Source organism: Scyliorhinus torazame, chromosome 11 (genome assembly GCF_047496885.1).
Source record: "Scyliorhinus torazame isolate Kashiwa2021f chromosome 11, sScyTor2.1, whole genome shotgun sequence".
Classification (NCBI taxonomy): domain Eukaryota; kingdom Metazoa; phylum Chordata; class Chondrichthyes; order Carcharhiniformes; family Scyliorhinidae; genus Scyliorhinus; species Scyliorhinus torazame.
In genome coordinates, this window is record NC_092717.1 from 101,738,872 (window position 1) to 101,757,383 (window position 18,512).

General features: G+C 46.3%; 1 protein-coding gene across 7 annotated transcripts in view; it reads left to right on the forward strand.

The window, feature by feature from the left end:
- stau2 (staufen double-stranded RNA binding protein 2) overlaps positions 1 to 18,512 on the forward strand; it is a 622,240-nt gene that overhangs the window by 51,132 nt on the left and 552,596 nt on the right. For all 7 annotated transcript variants that reach the window (XM_072467549.1, XM_072467553.1, XM_072467552.1 and 4 more), the window contains one exon: positions 2,982 to 3,112. In XM_072467549.1, coding sequence (XP_072323650.1) covers positions 2,982 to 3,112 — 131 coding nt within the window. The remainder of the gene's footprint in view (positions 1 to 2,981; positions 3,113 to 18,512) is intronic.

The following is an 18,512-nucleotide window of genomic DNA, read 5'->3' on the forward strand; positions in this document are numbered from 1 at the left end:
GGCCATTCAATGAAGAGCAACCGTACGCTTTTTGGTGGCTTGAACAGTATCCCAATAAGAGGCAATGCCTTTCGGCAAAGAGGATGTAAAATAGAACAGAAAAGTGGGGATAAAAACAGAAAGTGATGGGAAACTTCAGCAAGTCTGGCAACATCTGTGGAGAGAAAAACTTAGAGTTAACTAATCGAGTCCGTATGATGCTGCTACAGAACTGGACTCAGGTTGGACTCAAAACACATGTTGAGTATTTCCAGCACTTTGTTTTTATTTCAGATTTCTGGGATAGAAACCCTAAAGTGCAAAAGGAGCCCATTCGGCCTATTGAGTCTGCACTGACCCTCTGAAAGAGTACCCTACCTTTGCCCAATACCTGTAACCCCTTCTAACCTTTTGACACTTGAGGGCAATTTAGCATGACCAATCCACCTAACCTGCACATATTTCGATTGTGGGAGGAATCCAGAGCACCCAGAGAAAACACAAGCAGACACGGGAGAATATGCAAACTCCACACCCAGAATCGAACCCTGGTCCCTGGTGCTGTGAGGCAGCAGGGCTAACCACTATGTCACCGTGTTGCTTCTGTAGTATTTAATGTTATTAAAGAAAAGTCGGGTTTTTGAAAGATTCATTTATGGGATGTGGAGGTTGCTGGCTATGCCAGCATTTATTGTCCATCACTAATTGCTCTTGAGAAGGTGGTGGTGAGCTGCCTTTGTGAATCATGGCAGTCCCTGTGGTTCAGGTCCCCCCACAGTGGTGTTGGGAGGGAGTTCAAGGATTTTGACCCAGTGACAATGAAGGAACAGTGATATATTTCCAAGCCAGGATGGTGTGTGGCTTGCTGGGGTTCCCGTGCAACTGCTGCCTTTATCCACCTAGATGAGTGTTGTGGGTTTGGAAGGTGCAGGTTAAGGAGCCTTTGTGGGTTCCTGAAATGCATCTTTTCGATGATACCTATTGAAACCATTGTTGTTGGTGGTGGATGCTTTGAATGCTTGTGTGCCAATCAAATGGGGTGCATTGTTGTGGATGGTGTGGAGATTCTTGTGTGTTGTTGGAGCTACACTCAATGGAGAATATTCCATCACACTCCTGACTTGTGTCTTGCAGATGTTGGACATACTTTGGTTCGGGGTCAAGAGGTGAGTTACTCACCACAGGATTCCTAGCCTCTGACCTGCTCATGTAGCCACAGTAAGGGCAGCACGGTGGTGCAGTGGATTAGCCCTGCTGCCTCACGACGCCGAGGTCCCAGGTTCGATCCCTGCTGTGGGTCACTGTCCGTGTGGAGTTTGCACATTCTCCCTGTGTTTGCGTGGGCTTCGCCCCCATCACCCAAAGATGTGCAGGCTTGGTGGATTAGCCATGCTAAATTGCCCCTTAATTGGAAAAAATAAATTGGGTACTCTAAATTTATTTTTTAAAATGTAGCCACAGTATTCATATGGCTAGTCCAGTTCAGTTTCTGCTCAATGGTATTCCCCCAGGATGTTGATAGTATGGGATTCAGCGGTGGTAATGCCATTGAACATGAAGGGGCGATGGTTAGACTCTCTCTTGTTGGAGATGGTCTTTTCCTGGCGCTTGTGTGGTACAAATGTTACTTGCTATTTGCTAGCCCTAGCCTGCATATTGTCCAATTCTTGCTGCATTTGGACATGAATTGTTTCTCACTGAGGAGTCGCAAATTTGGACTGCTTTACTATCTGAGTCGTTGGATGGAAGGGATCATCAACAGCGCGATCAATCCTAGGATATTACCCTGAGAAACCCCTCGAGTGATATCCTCAAATTGAGATGATTGGCCTCCAACTACCACAACCAACTTCCTTTATGCCAGACATGATTTGAACCAGAAGAGGATTTTCTCCCTGATTCCCATTGATCCTTGTTTGCTTGGGCACCTTGATGCCATACTCAGTCAAATGCTGCCTTGATGTCAAGGGCAGTTACTTTCAACCATTAAAAATTAATAATTAACACATTCACCTCACCTCTGGAATTCAGCTCTTTTGTCCACGTTTGAACCATGGCAGTCAGGAGCTGAGTGACCCTGATGGAACCAAGTGTCGATTGATAGTGCTATTGATGATCCCATTCATCACTTTACTGATGGTCGAGAGTAGACTGATGGGGTAATATCTGGCCGGGTTGGATTTGTCCTGCTTTTTCGTGCAGTTTTCCATATTGTCAGTTAGATGCCAGTGTTGTAACTGTACTGGAACAGCTGATGTGTGGTAGAACTACACGCTAAATGACATAGATTCAGAACAGATCCAGGTGCTCCAATCAGGCATCCTTGAGGTATTGTGGACCATCAGCACCATCTTAAGCTGCTTCAGCAATGACCTTCCTTCCATCATAAGATCAGAAGTGGGGATGTTTGTTGTTGATTGCACAATGCTTAGCACCATTTACAATGACTCAGTGCATGTGAAACCATTCATTTTGAAGGGAAAAAAGTTTTGTTAATTTTATTCTTATTTATTTTCATAATTTGGATTTTGATTCATAGCTTAGGGCTGAGTATCTGGGGAAATATTGTTTTTTATTAATTTTTAATGGTTATATCAATGGTTCTGGCAATTGTAGTTTATTTCAATAATATAACTGGCATACTAGGTTTTTCATATTTGTTCTTGGGATGTGGGCATCAATGCCAAATAAATATTTATTGCCCATACTGAGGGCATTATGAGTCAGACACATAAAGTACAACTGGAGTAGGAGTAGAAGGATCGCTCCCTTGATGTTCATAAGTGAACCAGTTAGGCTTTTAAACAATTCAGCAGCTTAAATGGTTATATTCTGGACCAGAACTGGACACTGTGTTCTAGATGAGGCTTAACCAAGGTCTTGTACAGCATTAAGTCAAAACATTTGAAGTATGAGTCTTATTTTGTTGAAAAGTGGATATTTAGTTTCTTCAACGCTGGGCATTGTTACGTGGTATATTTTCTTAAATGTATTGTTTGCAGTTTCTTTCCAGGATAACATGGCAAACCCCAAAGAGAAAACCCCAATGTGCCTGGTGAATGAGTTAGCCCGTTTCAACAGAATCCAGCCCCAATACAAGCTTCTGAATGAAAGAGGGCCTGCCCATGCCAAGGTAATAGTTGAATAGCAGTTTTTAAAATGTTGCTATGATAGTTTTTGTGGCAATACTGCTCTTTATATTGATTTTGAAATATTGCTGAAAAGAGAGACATGTTGCTGAAGCTTTTTTGCTTGCACTCATCAAGATAAATGCAAGAATATCACATTTCAAACAATCACACCAATTTATTCTACAGGTGGGCGGCATGTGGCGCAATGGATAGCACTGGGACTGCGGCACTGAGGACCCGGTTCGAATCCTGGCTCTGGGTCACTGTCCGTGTGGGGTTTGCACATTCTCCCCATGTCTGCTCCCAAGCTCCTGGGTAATTCAAAAACAATGCAAGGCTTGAATATATTACTTTTGTTTGCAGAGAATGGGTTCCTATGTATGAAGTATAAATAAGACACTTTGCGAGCTTGACTGATCCTATTCATGGAAAATGCCACTTGCTGACGGCACGGTAGCGCAGTGGTTAGCACTGCTGCCTCATGGCGCTGAGGTCCCAGGTTCAGTTCCTGCCCCAGGTCACAGTCCGTGTGGAGTTTGCTCATTCTCCCCGTGTCTGTGTGGGCCTCACCCCCACAACCCAAAGATGTGCAGGGTAGGTAGATTGGCCACACTAAATTGCCCTTTAATTGGAAAATAATAATTGGGCACTTTAAATTTAGAAAAAAAGAAGAAAATGCCTCTCGTGTAGCCAATTCATAGAAGCAGCGATGGGCTTGTTTAACCTGTTATTCACATTTTCCAGGGTAATTTGAAATAGACTGGGCACTTCTCAGTTTTGTCAGCCCAAAAGACGTTCTGCATACCACACAATTGAACAATGTCGTGCATGAATTTTAGTACCAGTGCAATGCTAGATATACAATTAAGTGAGGAATGGGTGCATTAAGGTGTGTAAAGAAATCCTTACATGCAGCTGCAGATTCAAATATCACGAGTTTTGTGAGGGCCATGAAGAATCCAGCACGAGTTTTAAGGATACAAAGTAATAACATTTATTTACAATAACATATATATATATATAACAGCAGCAGCAACTTCCCTTGCTGCACACTCCTTCCTGCTGGTTCCAAACTGGCCAGCTTTATTTATACTTGGAGTTTACTAGTGGTTTCTCCGCCCCCCTCATTGGGGAAGCTCATACTCCCACAGGATTGTGGGATTGTCATTAGTCCCCAGCCAATGGTAAGCAGGCAGGTTATAACATCCCTCCCCCCCAAAGTCCAAGGAATCCACCGAAGACCCTGGCGAAGGAGGGCGTCGGACTCGTTTTGCCGCAGGCCGGACACCATTTGCACGTGGCGCTGGATCAGGCGGCGTGAAACGAGACGGAGACCGGCGCTTCCGTGATGAACGGCGCAACGGTTGTACATCCACGGCCCGTAGACCCGAGGATTCCCCCTCTGATGCGTCCTGTGTCTCCATCTCGGAGTCAGAGTCTGCTGCCTCCGTTATGTCAGCGTCTCTATCTCCATTCGGTTCTGTAACGACCTGCGCAGGCTTCGAGTGAGGCACCAGTGGAAGATTGTGAGGACTACCTTCCCTTGTCTCTGGTCTCTGCGGCTGTAGAAATGAGCTCCGGGGGCGGGGAATCTTTTGAGGGGATAGTCTTCTGGACCGAACGTGGTCTACATGTTTGTGCTGGAGACGACCCTCGGCTTGCACCTGGTAAGATATAGGGCCCGTTTGGCGAAAGATTACGCCAGGAACCCACTGGGCACCACCAGCAAAATTCCGAACAAACACTGGGTCACCGGGCGCAAACTGCCGAATCGGCTGATGCCGAGAAAATCCCTATCCCTGCCGTTCTTGTGTGCGGCGTTCTTTTGCGCCAATGTCCGGGAAAACCATACTGAGGCGGGTGCGAAGTCTCCGGCCCATTAGGAGTTCTACGGGAGCTACCCCAGTCACCGCATGGGGGGTGGTCCTTTACGTAAACAAAAAGCGAGCCAGTCTCGTGTCCATTGATCCGGAAGACTGCTTCTTTAGGCCTCTTTTGAATCTCTGCCAACCCATTTGAAGCCGGGTGGTAAGGGGCAGTGCGGATATGGCGTATGCCGTTCACCTTCTTGAACCTCGCAAACTCCTCACTCGTGAATGGAGTGCCGTTATCCGTGACCAGCATCTCGGGGAGGCCATGCGTACTAAAGGACAAACGCATCTTTTCAATTGTTTCGCAGGACGTTGTCCCCTGCATCTTATGCACCTCTAGCCATTTAGACTGGGCGTCAATTAATAGAAGGAACATGGATCCTTGAAAAGGGCCTGCGAAATCTGCATGCAAGCGTGCCCAAGGCCGCCCTGGCCATTCCCAGTGATGTAGGGGCGCGGCCGGCGGAAGCTTCTGATGCTCCTGGCAAATGGAGCAGTTTTGGGCCACCTTCTCAATGTCGGTATCGAGGCCTGGCCACCAGACATAACTCCGGGCCAACATTTTCATTTTGGTCACACCTGGATGCCATTGTGCAAGTCTCTTAGTATCAGCTCCTGGCCTTTTTCCGGGACAATCACACGCGTCCCCCACAAGAGGATGCCGTCTTCCACGCTGAATTCTGACAGCTTGGAGGAAAATGCCCTCAACTCGCCTGGGAGCAGTCTATGCTGCCCACCATACAGGACTATGTGCCAAACCTTTGACAGGACTGGCTCCGTCTGGGTCCACTCACGGATCTGTGATGCCGTGACAGGCAAGGTGTCCATAAAATTTAGGGTTGCAACCAACTCACCGGTCGTGGGGGTCGACATGGGGCCGGTCGATAAAGGCAATCGGCTCAGTGCGTCGGCATTTGCTATCTGCGTTCCTGGTTTGTGCTCCAGAGAATACTCATATGCAGCAAGCAACAAAGCCCAGCGCTGGATCCGTGCGGAAGCAATGGGCGGTATTGGCTTATCCTCTCTGAAAAGTCCCAGCAGAGGCTTATGATCAGTCACGATAGTGAAATGGCGGCCATACACGTACTGGTGGAAGCGTTTCACCGCAAAAACCACTGCCAGGCCCCCCTCCTCGATCTGCGCGTACTTTTTCTCCGCTGCAGTCAATGTGCGGGAGGCGAAAGCTATTGGTCGCTCGGCCCCGTTCTCCATCTTGTGGGACAGGACGGCCCCAATACCATACAGGGATGCATCACATGTGACGAGCAAAGGCTTCCCAGGATCATAGTGGGTTAGTAACCCAGACGACGACAATTGTTGCTTTACCCGCCGGAAAGCGGTTTCTTGCGGCTGACCCCAAACCCAGGTGTGATTTTTCTTTAGCAGAAGGTGCAACGGGACCAGCGTAGTTGCTAGACTGGGGAGGAACTGCCCGTAATAGTTTACGAGACCGAGAAAAGAACGAAGATGCGAAGTGTCAGTCGGGGCGGGGGCCTGTTGAATTGCACGCACCTTCTCTGCGACGGGGTGCAAACCTTCGCGGTCCACCCGATAACCTAGGTAGACTACTTCCTTTGCCTGAAATACGCACTTTGTGCGACGTAAACGGACTCCAGCCTCCGAAAAGCGTCTAAGGATAGCCTCCAGATTTTCCAAATGTTCCTGCTCCGACGTCCCTGTAATCAAAATGTCATCTAAGCAGACAGCAACACGTGGTAAACCTCTCAAAATGCCCTCCATAACACGTTGAAAAATAGCGCAGGCAGAGGATACTCCAAAGGGCAACCGTGTATATTCATACAGGCCCCGGTGTGTATTAATCGTTACATATGGTCGGGAGGCAGGGTCCAGCTCCAACTGCAGGTAGGCGTGACTCATATATAATTTTGTGAACGAGAGTCCACCTGCAAGCTTCGCGTAGAGATCCTCTATGCGAGGCATTGGATATCGGTCGAGTCGGGAAGCCGTATTCACTGTAAGTTTATAGTCGCCACGCAAGCGAACTGTGGCATCTGGCTTCATTACAGGTACAATTGGTGCTGCCAGTCAGCAAAACGGACGGGCTGATAATACCCAAACTCTCCAAACGAGTGAGCTCCCCTTCTACCATCTCGAGCAAGGCGTAAGGCACCGGGCGCGCCCGGAAATAGCGCGGCGTGGCTCCTGGTTACACTTGGATACTTGCTACGGCCCCTTTTATTTTCCCCAAACCAGGCTGGAATACATCAGGGTATCGTCCTAGCACCTCAGTCAACCCTTCAGAAACTGTTTGGAGGATGTGCTGCCATTACAACCGCAAATGGCGCAACCAGTCCTGACCCAACAGGCTGGGCCCATGGCCGCGCACCACGATAAGTGGGAAACGCCCCTCCTGGCGTCCATAAACAACAGGGGTCATTGTAGTTCCTGCAATGTCCAGTGGTTCCCCCGTGTAGGTGGCCAACCTGGCCTGTGAGTCGGTTAATGTAAGGATCTGCATACCCTGCTTGATGTGGTCGAATGTCCTCTGGGCGATCACGGAGACCGCTGCGCCAGTGTCCAACTCCATCTCAAGCGGGTGACCATTGACCCGTACTGTCACCTTAATGGGGGCCACACGGGGAGCTGCCACACAATGCAGCTGCAGGCAGTCGTCCTCCGTCTCCACGTCCTCAGGAGTAGTCGCCGCAGGTTCATCCACATGGAAGGTACGACCCCTGGGCTGGTCCCAGTTTCGGTCGGAATGACGTCGCCTCTGTCCGCGACGGGGTCGGCGCCTACAAGTCTGACACGGACATGGCTCCTCATCCATTGGTTCTAGAGAAGGCTCCCTTCGGGGAGGAATGTCCGACGGCCACTGGCGTCGGTCCGGACGTTGCCTCGCCCAAGGTACCGCAGGAGTGCGGGGCGACGTTTTCGGACGGAAGGGGTTGCGCACCAAGGCATGCACTTCCATTCCCTGTAGCTCCTGCACTCCTCGTTCTGCGCTCTCTCGGGACAATACTATTTGAATGGCCTGTTGAAAAGCCAATGTTGGCTCAGCTAACAACTTTCTCTGGGTGGCCGCATTGTTAATACTGCAAACCAAACGGTCGCGTAACATTTCTGACAAGGTCTCACCATAGTCACAGTACTCCGCAATCCTGTGTAGCCTGGATAGAAAGTCGGCAAGAGATTCTCCAGAGGTCCTCTCAGCGGTATTAAACCAGTAACGCTGGACTATCGTGGACGGGGTTGGGTTAAAATGTTGCCCCACTATATTCACAAGTTCATCAAACGTTTTGGTGTCCGGCGCAGCTGGGTACGTAAGGCTCCTAATCACCCCAAACGTATGCGGGCCGCAGGCGGTGAGCAACATGACCACCTGGCGCTCATTTTCGGTGATATTGTTTGCCCGGAAATAGTAACGCATCCGTTGTGCGTACTGGTTCCAGTTTTCCAGCGTAGCATCAAAAACATCCAAACGTTCGTACAGAGGCATGGTATAATAGAAAACAACTTCCAACCTGTATCCAACAAAAATCCAGGGAGGTGGCTTCAACAGTGTAGACAGCTATTCACTTTAACCCTCGTCGCCAGTTTTGTGAGGGCCACGAAGAATCCAACACTAGTTTCAAGGATACAAAGTAATAACATTTATTTACATTAACATATATATATATAACAGCAGCAGCAACTTCCCTTGCTGCACACACTTCCAGCTGGTTCCAAACTGGCCAGCTTTATTTATACTTGGAGTTTACTAATGGTTTCTCCGCCCCCCCTAATTGGGGAAGCTCATACTCCCACAGGATTGTCATTAGTCCCCAGCCAATGCTAAGCAGGCAGGTTATAACAATGAGCATAACATGTACCTATCAGAAATATGCTCAGAGTCGGAGGTTTGGGCTCCTTCAATCAAAAATGGATTCCTTGTGGGAAACTGGCAAAAATGTCAGCAAGTGTTGGCCATTGAAGTGACCATTTATTTGGCCATACATAATATTAAAAATGAACTTGCCTGCGCAGGTTGCTAAGTTAAGAAGCTCGATAAATGCGGATTCAGAAAATGACTAACAATTGGCTGATTTAATGAAACAGCAAGTTCCTTTGGTTGTTCATAATAGGAAGAGTACAGACTGTACTCAATTAGGCCACACTTACAAAACTCTCAAAAAGCATCTACTGTTGGATGTGGTATTGTGATTGGGCAGAACTTGTTGAACAATCCAGAGTGCTCTAATGGCGGCACGAACAGCCAATTTAAGATAATCAGTCGAGCTCTTAATGTGAAACATTTATGTTTCCTAGTGTAGGGGTGTGAAAGTACTTTGCAGATCCCCACTTAGGCTCGGAGCCAGACTCTGTACATGACAGGAATGAGTGACTCATTACCAAATAATATGTGAAAACAACAATTTTTAGTGATAAAAAAAGAAAGGTAACTTTATAAAAAAGAAAGTAAGAAACAGAACTTTATATGCAATATAATATATATGTTAAAATAAAGGAAGAAATACAACCTTATTGTAGCACAAATGGTAATCACAAATTTGTTCAATCAAGACAGTTCCCCAAAAGAATAAAACAACAGCGAATGACTCTGTTCGAGACAGTTCCCTAAAATATTACAATTCCTCAGCGCTCTTATATCACCAAATCTCTGAGTAATCTTGCACGGGGGCAGACTCCCTAGTCAGTCACTCCATCGATGCCCCTTTCTTCGTAATGTTCACTGGATGATTAGTCCATTCTGGCTGCATCCCCAAATGCTGGATGCAGTACCCCATTGAATTCAATTTCTGGCTCCATTCCAGCCTTCCGAGGCCTCCATCCAGACTTAGTCAAAACAAGAGTCAAACAACCATGAGTCCTTATCAAATTCTTCTCACAAGCAGGTTATTGCAGGTTTCAGGCCTACAGTATATGTGACATACCTTCATATGCAGGGACCTGTTCTCTGCAAACAAAAGGAATATGTTCAAGCCAGGTGCCTTGTTTGAATTACTCAGGAACCTGGGGAGCTAATAGTTCCCCATTGCTTTCTTCATGGCATTTTCTCAGCCAATCAGAGTTGACTAGGCAACCTGTCAGTACCTTTTCTATTGTAGTACTAAAAAAAATTGCATTTGTTTGAAATTTGGCTTTCTTCCATTTTTTCCGATGAATGCAAACAGAAAAGCTACTGCAACTTGTCTCCTTTTTCAGCAATATTCTGGTTCCAAGCGGCCAATTAGAAAATAATACTCATTCACTCCAGCGTTTGCCTTTTTATAAGCCTGTTTGTCTAATAACTGAATATTTAAGATGACATAATCTTGACTTCTGGTGGTCCTGTAAGATACATAAGTACATTATTGTAAAGAGTACTTATGTATGTGTGATTTGATATGTCTCAAATTAAATATACTCACGCATAATTTCTTGGTTCCCCAGCATCGCATTTAGGGGTTACTCCACTGATGCATTGGGAAATCCCTCCAGGAAGTTCCCATGTCAGTGTTTACCCGGCAATTGTCCAGAAGTGCTAACTTCCTCTGGACAATTGCAGTGGCTGGGAACCATCTGACAAAAGTGTTTTAAATCTTTACCTTCGAATGGTTCTGCCAATCATACCCTGATAGTTACTCTAAATAATCTTTATTGTCACAGGTAGGCTTACATTAACACTGCAATGAAGTTACTGTTAAAAGCCTCTAGTCACCACATTCCGGCGCCTGTTCGGGTACACAGAGGGAGAATTCAGAATGTCCAAATTACCTTTGGGACTTGTGGCAGGAAACCGGAGCACCCGGAGGGAACCCACGCAGGCAATTGGAGAACGTGCAGACTCTGCACAGACAGTGACCCAAGCTGGGGATCGAACCTGGGACACTGGAGCTGTGAAGCAACAGTGCTACCGTGTTGCCCAACTGTGTTTCCGTGCCTCTGAAAGAGTTAGAAGGGAAAAGAACACTTTTAACTACATAGTAACTATTTAAACAACAGACCCAGCCTCGTATGGGACAACCCCACACACACAAACCCCCACCCCGAGCTGAGCCAACCCAAAACCCCCAGCCCAATCCAACTCCCCCCCCCCCCCCTTGCAGTCTGACCTCCCATCACCGCCTGGTCCGACGCCCCTCCCCTCCTCCCAGCCCTGTCTGACGCCCCCCTCTTGGGCCAATGCAACCCCTTAACTTCAATACTTCTCCCCATTCCCCACTCCCAACCTTCCCTTCCTGTCCAACCTCCCCTTGCCACTCTCCCCTGGTCCGACTCAACCATCCCCCCAACTCCCTCCAGGTCTCTCCCTGATTGTCAGAACCATTTACCATTGCAACTTACCTTTTCCCTTTCAATTGCCCTATTAAACATCTCCTTTACGGCAGCTAGTGCTGTAAAAAGGGGGCGTGTCCTATGCCCCAGTTACTCCACCCTGATACAGCCGGGGACGTGCTTTATTACTCCTGTCCCACCCAGCCTGAGTGAGGAAGGTTGGGCGAGACCAGGGCTTTGGAATACCAGGGTGGATAACTGCTGGAGGTTTCCATTCTGAGGCAGTTACGGTCCACAATTATTTGTGAATAGACACTTGACTTTGTCATGGATTATATAGATTTTTTGGATTTTTGTGCTTTCCTAGTATTTACATTTTTCCCTCCTCTTAAGCTCAAATAAGTGTGGATCAATTCGTAAAATATATGAAATTAATTCTCCACTTCTCTCCTGAAAAGCAATGATCGTTTAAGTCATGACAGCCAGCCAGTTGTGCACAATTTCTACTGCTTCATATTGTACTAATTTTAACCACACTTATTAAATAATTTGTTCTTATCAGTCTCTCAAGTTCCGTTAATATGACCCTGTCTTTGTTACTATATGTTGCTTCTTCAAATCATTAAACATTGTCTTTGAGTATTAAGAAAAAAACAAGCAAAATACTGGAAATCTGAAATGCAACAGAAAATGCTGGAAATATTTAGCAGACCTGGCAATATCTGGAGAGAGAAACAGAGACAATGGCTGGAATTTTCCACTTTCGAACTAAGTACCTTGGTGGGTGAGTTCCACAATGCATTGCTCGCTGGTTGGGGTGGCAGGAATTTGTGTCCGATTTCCGACTTGGAAGCAAATTAATTATGCAAAGGCAAGTATCTCTCCAAATCACGTGATGGGTCAGGAACTGATTCGCCTGCCCCGCCATTACTAATGGGGTCGAAGGTTTGGGCGCTATATTTAAATACCACCCAAACACACAGATTCGCTGTCTCCGGCCAGCACCCTTCAGGAGAAGCCTTGAGACTGCTCCACACAGGAAGATGGCTGCCCTGAACTTTAGCCACAACGCCCTCAAGGCTTGTGTACGAGAAATGAAATGCGTCAATACTGGGATGTCCTCTACCCCAGGGAAGGCTCCAGGAATCCCACCAATCTCATAATGCCAGCCTGGGAAGCGGTTGCAAGGGAGGTCAACTCGTCAGGCAGCGGCCCCAGAAATGCCATGCAGTGCAGGAAGAAGATGAATGATTTTGTCTGCTCTGTCAAGGTAAGTCAACCTTCAGCTACTCCAATCTCACACTCTCATCATGCACTCAAAGTGTTGCCATGTACAAGGATTTCACACAATGTTAGCTGGTGACAAGGCTTGTGTACGAGATGGCATTGAGGTACGTAGGGAAGAGGTGTTGGCAATTCTGGACAGGCTGAAAATAGATAAGTCCCCGGGACCTGATGGGATTTATCCTAGGATTCTCTGGGAGGCCAGGGAAGAGATTGCTGGACCTTTGGCTTTGATTTTTATGTCATCATTGGCTACAGGAATAGTGCCAGAGGACTGGAGGACAGCAAATGTGGTCCCTTTGTTCAAAAAGGGGAGCAGAGACAACCCCGGCAACTATAGACCGGTGAGCCTCACGTCTGTAGTGGGTAAAGTCTTGGAGGGGATTATAAGAGACAAGATTTATAATCATCTAGATAGGAATAATATGATCAGGGATAGTCAGCATGGCTTTGTGAAGGGTAGGTCATGCCTCACAAACCTTATTGAGTTCTTTGAGAAGGTGACTGAACAGGTAGATGAGGGTAGAGCAGTTGATGTGGTGTATATGGATTTCAGCAAAGCGTTTGATAAGGTTCCCCACGGTAGGCTATTGCAGAAAATACGGAGGCTGGGGATTGAGGGTGATTTAGAGATGTGGATCAGAAATTGGCTAGCTGAAAGAAGACAGAGGGTAGTGGTTGATGGGAAATGTTCAGAATGGAGTACAGTCACAAGTGGAGTACCACAAGGATCTGTTCTGGGGCTGTTGCTGTTTGTCATTTTTATCAATGACCTAGAGGAAGGCGCAGAAGGGTGGGTGAGTAAATTTGCAGACGATACTAAAGTCGGTGGTGTTGTCGATAGTGTGGAAGGATGTAGCAGGTTACAGAGGGATATAGATAAGCTGCAGAGCTGGGCTGAGAGGTGGCAAATGGAGTTTAATGTAGAGAAGTGTGAGGTGATTCACTTTGGAAGGAATAACAGGAATGCGGAATATTTGGCTAATGGTAAAGTTCTTGAAAGTGTGGATGAGCAGAGGGATCTAGGTGTCCATGTACATAGATCCCTGAAAGTTGCCACCCAGGTTGATAGGGTTGTGAAGAAGGCCTATGGAGTGTTGGCCTTTATTGGTAGAGGGATTGAGTTCCGGAGTGGGGAGGTCATGTTGCAGCTGTACAGAACTCTGGTATGGCCGCATTTGGAGTATTGCGTACAGTTCTGGTCACCGCATTATAGGAAGGACGTGGAGGCTTTGGAGCGGGTGCAGAGGAGATTTACCAGGATGTTGCCTGGTATGGAGGGAAAATCTTATGAGGAAAGGCTGATGGACTTGAGGTTGTTTTCGTTGGAGAGAAGAAGGTTAAGAGGAGACTTAATAGAGGCATACAAAATGATCAGGGGGTTGGATAGGGTGGACAGTGAGAGCCTTCTCCCGCGGATGGAAATGGCTGGCACGAGGGGACATAACTTTAAACTGAGGGGTAATAGATATAGGACAGAGGTCAGAGGTAGGTTCTTTACGCAAAGAGTAGTGAGGCCGTGGAATGCCCTACGCGCAACAGTAGTGAACTCGCCAACATTGAGGGCATTTAAAAGTTTATTGGATAAACATATGGATGATAATGGCATAGTGTAGGTTAGATGGCTTTTGTTTTGGTGCAACATCGTGGGCCGAAGGGCCTGTACTGCGCTGTATTGTTCTATGTTCTATGATCACATTCACATTACAAGCATCCCATCTATCAGGCAGGACTATCTCCATCCTCAGCCCTTACAGGAAAGGCCCACCACACACAGAAGGCATGCATGCATTCCAATCTCTGCTCCATCCCTCCTCATTGCATTAAATCCATTTCTATTCTCGCAGCTTTCCCACAACAAAAGGGAGAGATCCAGGACCAGAGGAGAGATGGCTCACTCCCTTCGAGGGAGATGCTGCTGAGCTGGCAAGAGAATGCAGGGATCATTCCTGTTGGGAAGGCAAGATCAGCCTCTCCCAGCAACCCAATATGGTGATCATACCCTGACATTCATAGTAAGTGACATGCAATCTTGTATTCAACCTGTTCATTAGCTAAATCTATCCTCCCTCTTACAGGCACCGGCAGGTCCAGGCACACCAGCAGGTCCAACATAAGCCCCGGCCCCCTCAGGAGAGTGTTGAGGAGCCATCAAAAGAAGATCCTACACCAGCACAGAGACACACACATTGGTGGCTCATAATTCTAGATTAGGCTCTGAGTGACTTTCTGGAAAAAAACCTCACTGACACAATCAGAGTCCAGGTCTCTGGCACGTCGAGAACTGCTGGAGAACAAGCACTTGCTGAGTCTGAGTAAGATGATGAACCTTTGCATGTGGCCATAGAAAAAGTGCTGTAGATGAAATGACGGGCAGAGGGACATGAGGCAGAGTTGCGAGAACCAGTTAACAGATTGGAGCAAAGGATGGAGGGAGTCGATCTACGTCCTGATTAATGTTTTGGCTCCGAAGTTCAAGTGCTTCGAGATCATCATGGGAAGGTGGCAGCGCCTTGGAGGCCTTGGCCCAGCAGGTTCTGCAGGAGATGCGCTCAGACCTGCACTCCATCACTATAGACATTGTTGGGATCCATTAGTGGCTAAGCAAGAGTGGGATGGGGCACCTTAACTTCCCATCTGGTGCCCTTCTCAAGGAGTCAGGGAGAAGCCCTCGGGCGCCCATAGGGAGAATAACCGTCTGCTGGACATCCTAGCGCCTCCACACAGGACACTGTCCAACCACTCCGAATCCCCTTTGCATGTTACTCCGTTAACTCCTGCTGGTCAGACGGAGGAGTATGCACCTGCCCCTGAACAGGAGACCCAAATCAGGCCGGGACCGTTGAGGCACCAGGCCTCCAGAAGAGGTCTGCCAAGGTTATCTCGGACAGCAGGGTGTAGCAGTCGACAGGATGCCTCCACCTCTGCTGCAAATATCAGGACTGCACCCAGGGGTAGCAGTAGGATTTAAAAAAAAACCTAAAATTTTGATGTCACTTCTGGGTCACGGATGTTCGTATATGTATATATTTGCTGTTCATGACAATGGTCTCATTCAAAAGCGTCGCCCATATGCATCTGTGATATTAAGATCTTGGACCAGGATAGTGAGCATACATCCCAATATTTTATTTCAATTTTATAAGTCTGTGAGGAAAGGATACTCATACTGGGGGGGGGATTTCACACAAAATAAGGATATGATACATTAAAACAAACTTTATTACGAATACAGTATTAAATACCTTTAACATCACCCAAGAAAATAGCTTACAGATACCCTTTAAACAATGCTAATCAATACAGTGACACAATAACCCTTAACTGCTATCTTTACTTCTACTCAAACAGCAGAACCATCTCAGACCTTAATCCACTTTTAAATACAGTAAGCAGACCCAGGCATACTTGCTTAATTGAAGTTCTTCGAGACTGTTTTAAGAGATAGACCTGAATCCTTCAGAAACTGTCTTCATGGTTTGACTTTAATTTCCCAACTGAACAATCTCTGCTTTTCTGCTAAAATACTTGGTACTCTAGCTCCTTCCATTAGTTACATCATCTTACGAACTGAACACAAAGGTCTCTAATTAAATACTCCACAGGGAACCCTCTTAATCCAAACAAAAATCTAATAGCCCAAGCTTTTGCGATGCTTTAATGCACCTCTTGCCCCCAAAAACATAGTTGTCTTGCAAACCAGGATTTTTAAAAACACTTTTTAAAAAGGCTCAGAGCCACAGTGCTATTGAGGATCTGCCAACAGAGATACATGATACTTCTAATGAAAATGAGCCCTGGCATTGGTCATCAAGGCCAGCAGTGCCTGAACTCACTTTTTTGCCCTTGCAGAAGAAACTGGCTCACAAAGCATGCAAAAGAATCCAGATGGGAGCAGGGCTTCACTTCTTGCACATCACCAGCAAGGATGAGAAATCCATGGAGATCATGAGGGTCGCTGACTGTGAGATGTTTGGAAAGGCGAAATGGCCATCCATGATGGAGAGTGAATGGAAACTGTAATGCATAGTTTAAGCAGGTGCATTTCACTCCAGCCTGTCTTGACAGCATGATGAAGACTCATGCACTGAGAAGCTTCAGCACTGTTCTCCAAGGCTATTGTCACAAATTCTTCTTGTGTCTCCTGCAGGTACTGGCATTGAGATGATAAGACTGAATCTTGCACCATCACCAAGCCAAGTTCTGCCAGAGCAGAGCTTAGACCAAGCAGCATCATACTGTACAAGTGTACCCACTGCCAATGCGGTTTCAATCATCTTGGTTGGTCCTCCTACATATGTATGTAGGGTAGCACTGGATGAAAGCAAGCTGCCATTGAGCAGGAGGAGGTGAGAGAGAGGCAGCTGTAGGTAATCCCCTTCAGCGGATACAAATCAGACACAGCTTAGCTTGGTGCAAATGCAGAGCTGTGGGAATCATAGGAATGGGGGCTCTCTTTAGCTAAGCTAACAAATGTGTTCCAACATGTCAGAGTTCCCTGAGGTAGTGAGGGATCATGGGTTGAGAATGGACGAGATCTTTCATTCCAAGTGCTTTACCATAGCTCATGCCTTTAAGCGCATGAGCTCCTCCATTTAGAGCGTGGCCAACTACAAGGAGAGCCATACTTGCGCATGCAAGAATTGTACAGAATTCATGCCACACTTATGTAGCCTTGACTAGTCAGTAGTGTTGGATCTTTTATGTTTCAATCAAGTCACCTCTTACGAAGGCAACCCACCCATTCCAAGTATTAGTCTAGTGAAGCTTCTCTGAACTGCTTCCAATGCATTTACATCCTTCTGTAAATAAGATCAATACTGTACACAGTACTTCATATGTGGTTTCACCAGTGCCTATGTAACTGAAGCAGACCTACATATTTTTGTATTCAATTCCCCTTGTAATGAGCATAACATTCTATTAGCTTTCTTAATTACTTGATATACCTGCATACGAACCTTTGAAGATTTGTGCACTAGGACACCTAGATCTTTCTGCATCTTAGAGCTCTACAATCTCTCTCTATTTAGATAATATGCTTCTTTTTTATTTTTCGTGCCAAAATGAACATTTTCAGATTTTTCCACATTATACTCTCATTTACCAGATCTTCACCCACTTACTAAAGCTATCTACATCTCTTTGTTAGCTTCCTTATGTCCTCTTCACTCATACTTTCCTAACTATCTTTGTGACTTCAACAAATTTAGCAACCATGTCTTCAATTCCTTAATCCAAGTAATTGATATCAATGTTAAAAATTTGTGTCCCCAGCACTGATCCCTGTGGCATATCACTCATTGCGTCTTGCCAACCAGAAAAGGATCCTCTATACTCACCTTCTATTTCCTGTTAGCTAGCAAATATGTTACCCTCCTACACCATGAGCTTTTATTTTTTGCAATAACCTTTGATGTGACATTTTATCAAATGCTTTCTGGAAATCAAAGTACAGTACATCCATTGATTCTCCTTTAACCACAGCTTACTTCTTCAAAGAACTCCAATAAATTGGTTAAACATATTTCCAAAACCATGTTAAACTCAGCCTGATTACCTTGAATTTTTCCAAGTGCATTGCCATCACATCTTTAAGAATAACTTCAAACATTTTCCCTATGACAGTGGTTAGCACTGTTGCTTCACAGTGCCTAGGCCTCGGGTTCAATTCCTGGAAGATTAAAAACAACATGGAGAATGATAGGTCTGGCCCAAGAGTTAAAATTCTTAATTGGGGCAAGGCCAATTTTGATGGTATCAGACAGGAACTTGCAGAGGTAGATTGGGGGAGACTATTGGCAGGCAAAGGGACGGCTGGTAAATGGGAGTCTTTTAAAAATGTGTTAACCAGGGTGCAGGGTAAGCACATTCCCTTTAGAGTGAAGGGCAAGGCTGGTAGAAGTAGGGATCCCTGGATGACTCGAGATATTGAGACTCTGGTCAAAAAGAAGAAGGAGGCATATGACGTACATAAGCAACTGGGATCAAGTAGATCCCTTGAAGAGTATAGAGATTGTCGAAATAG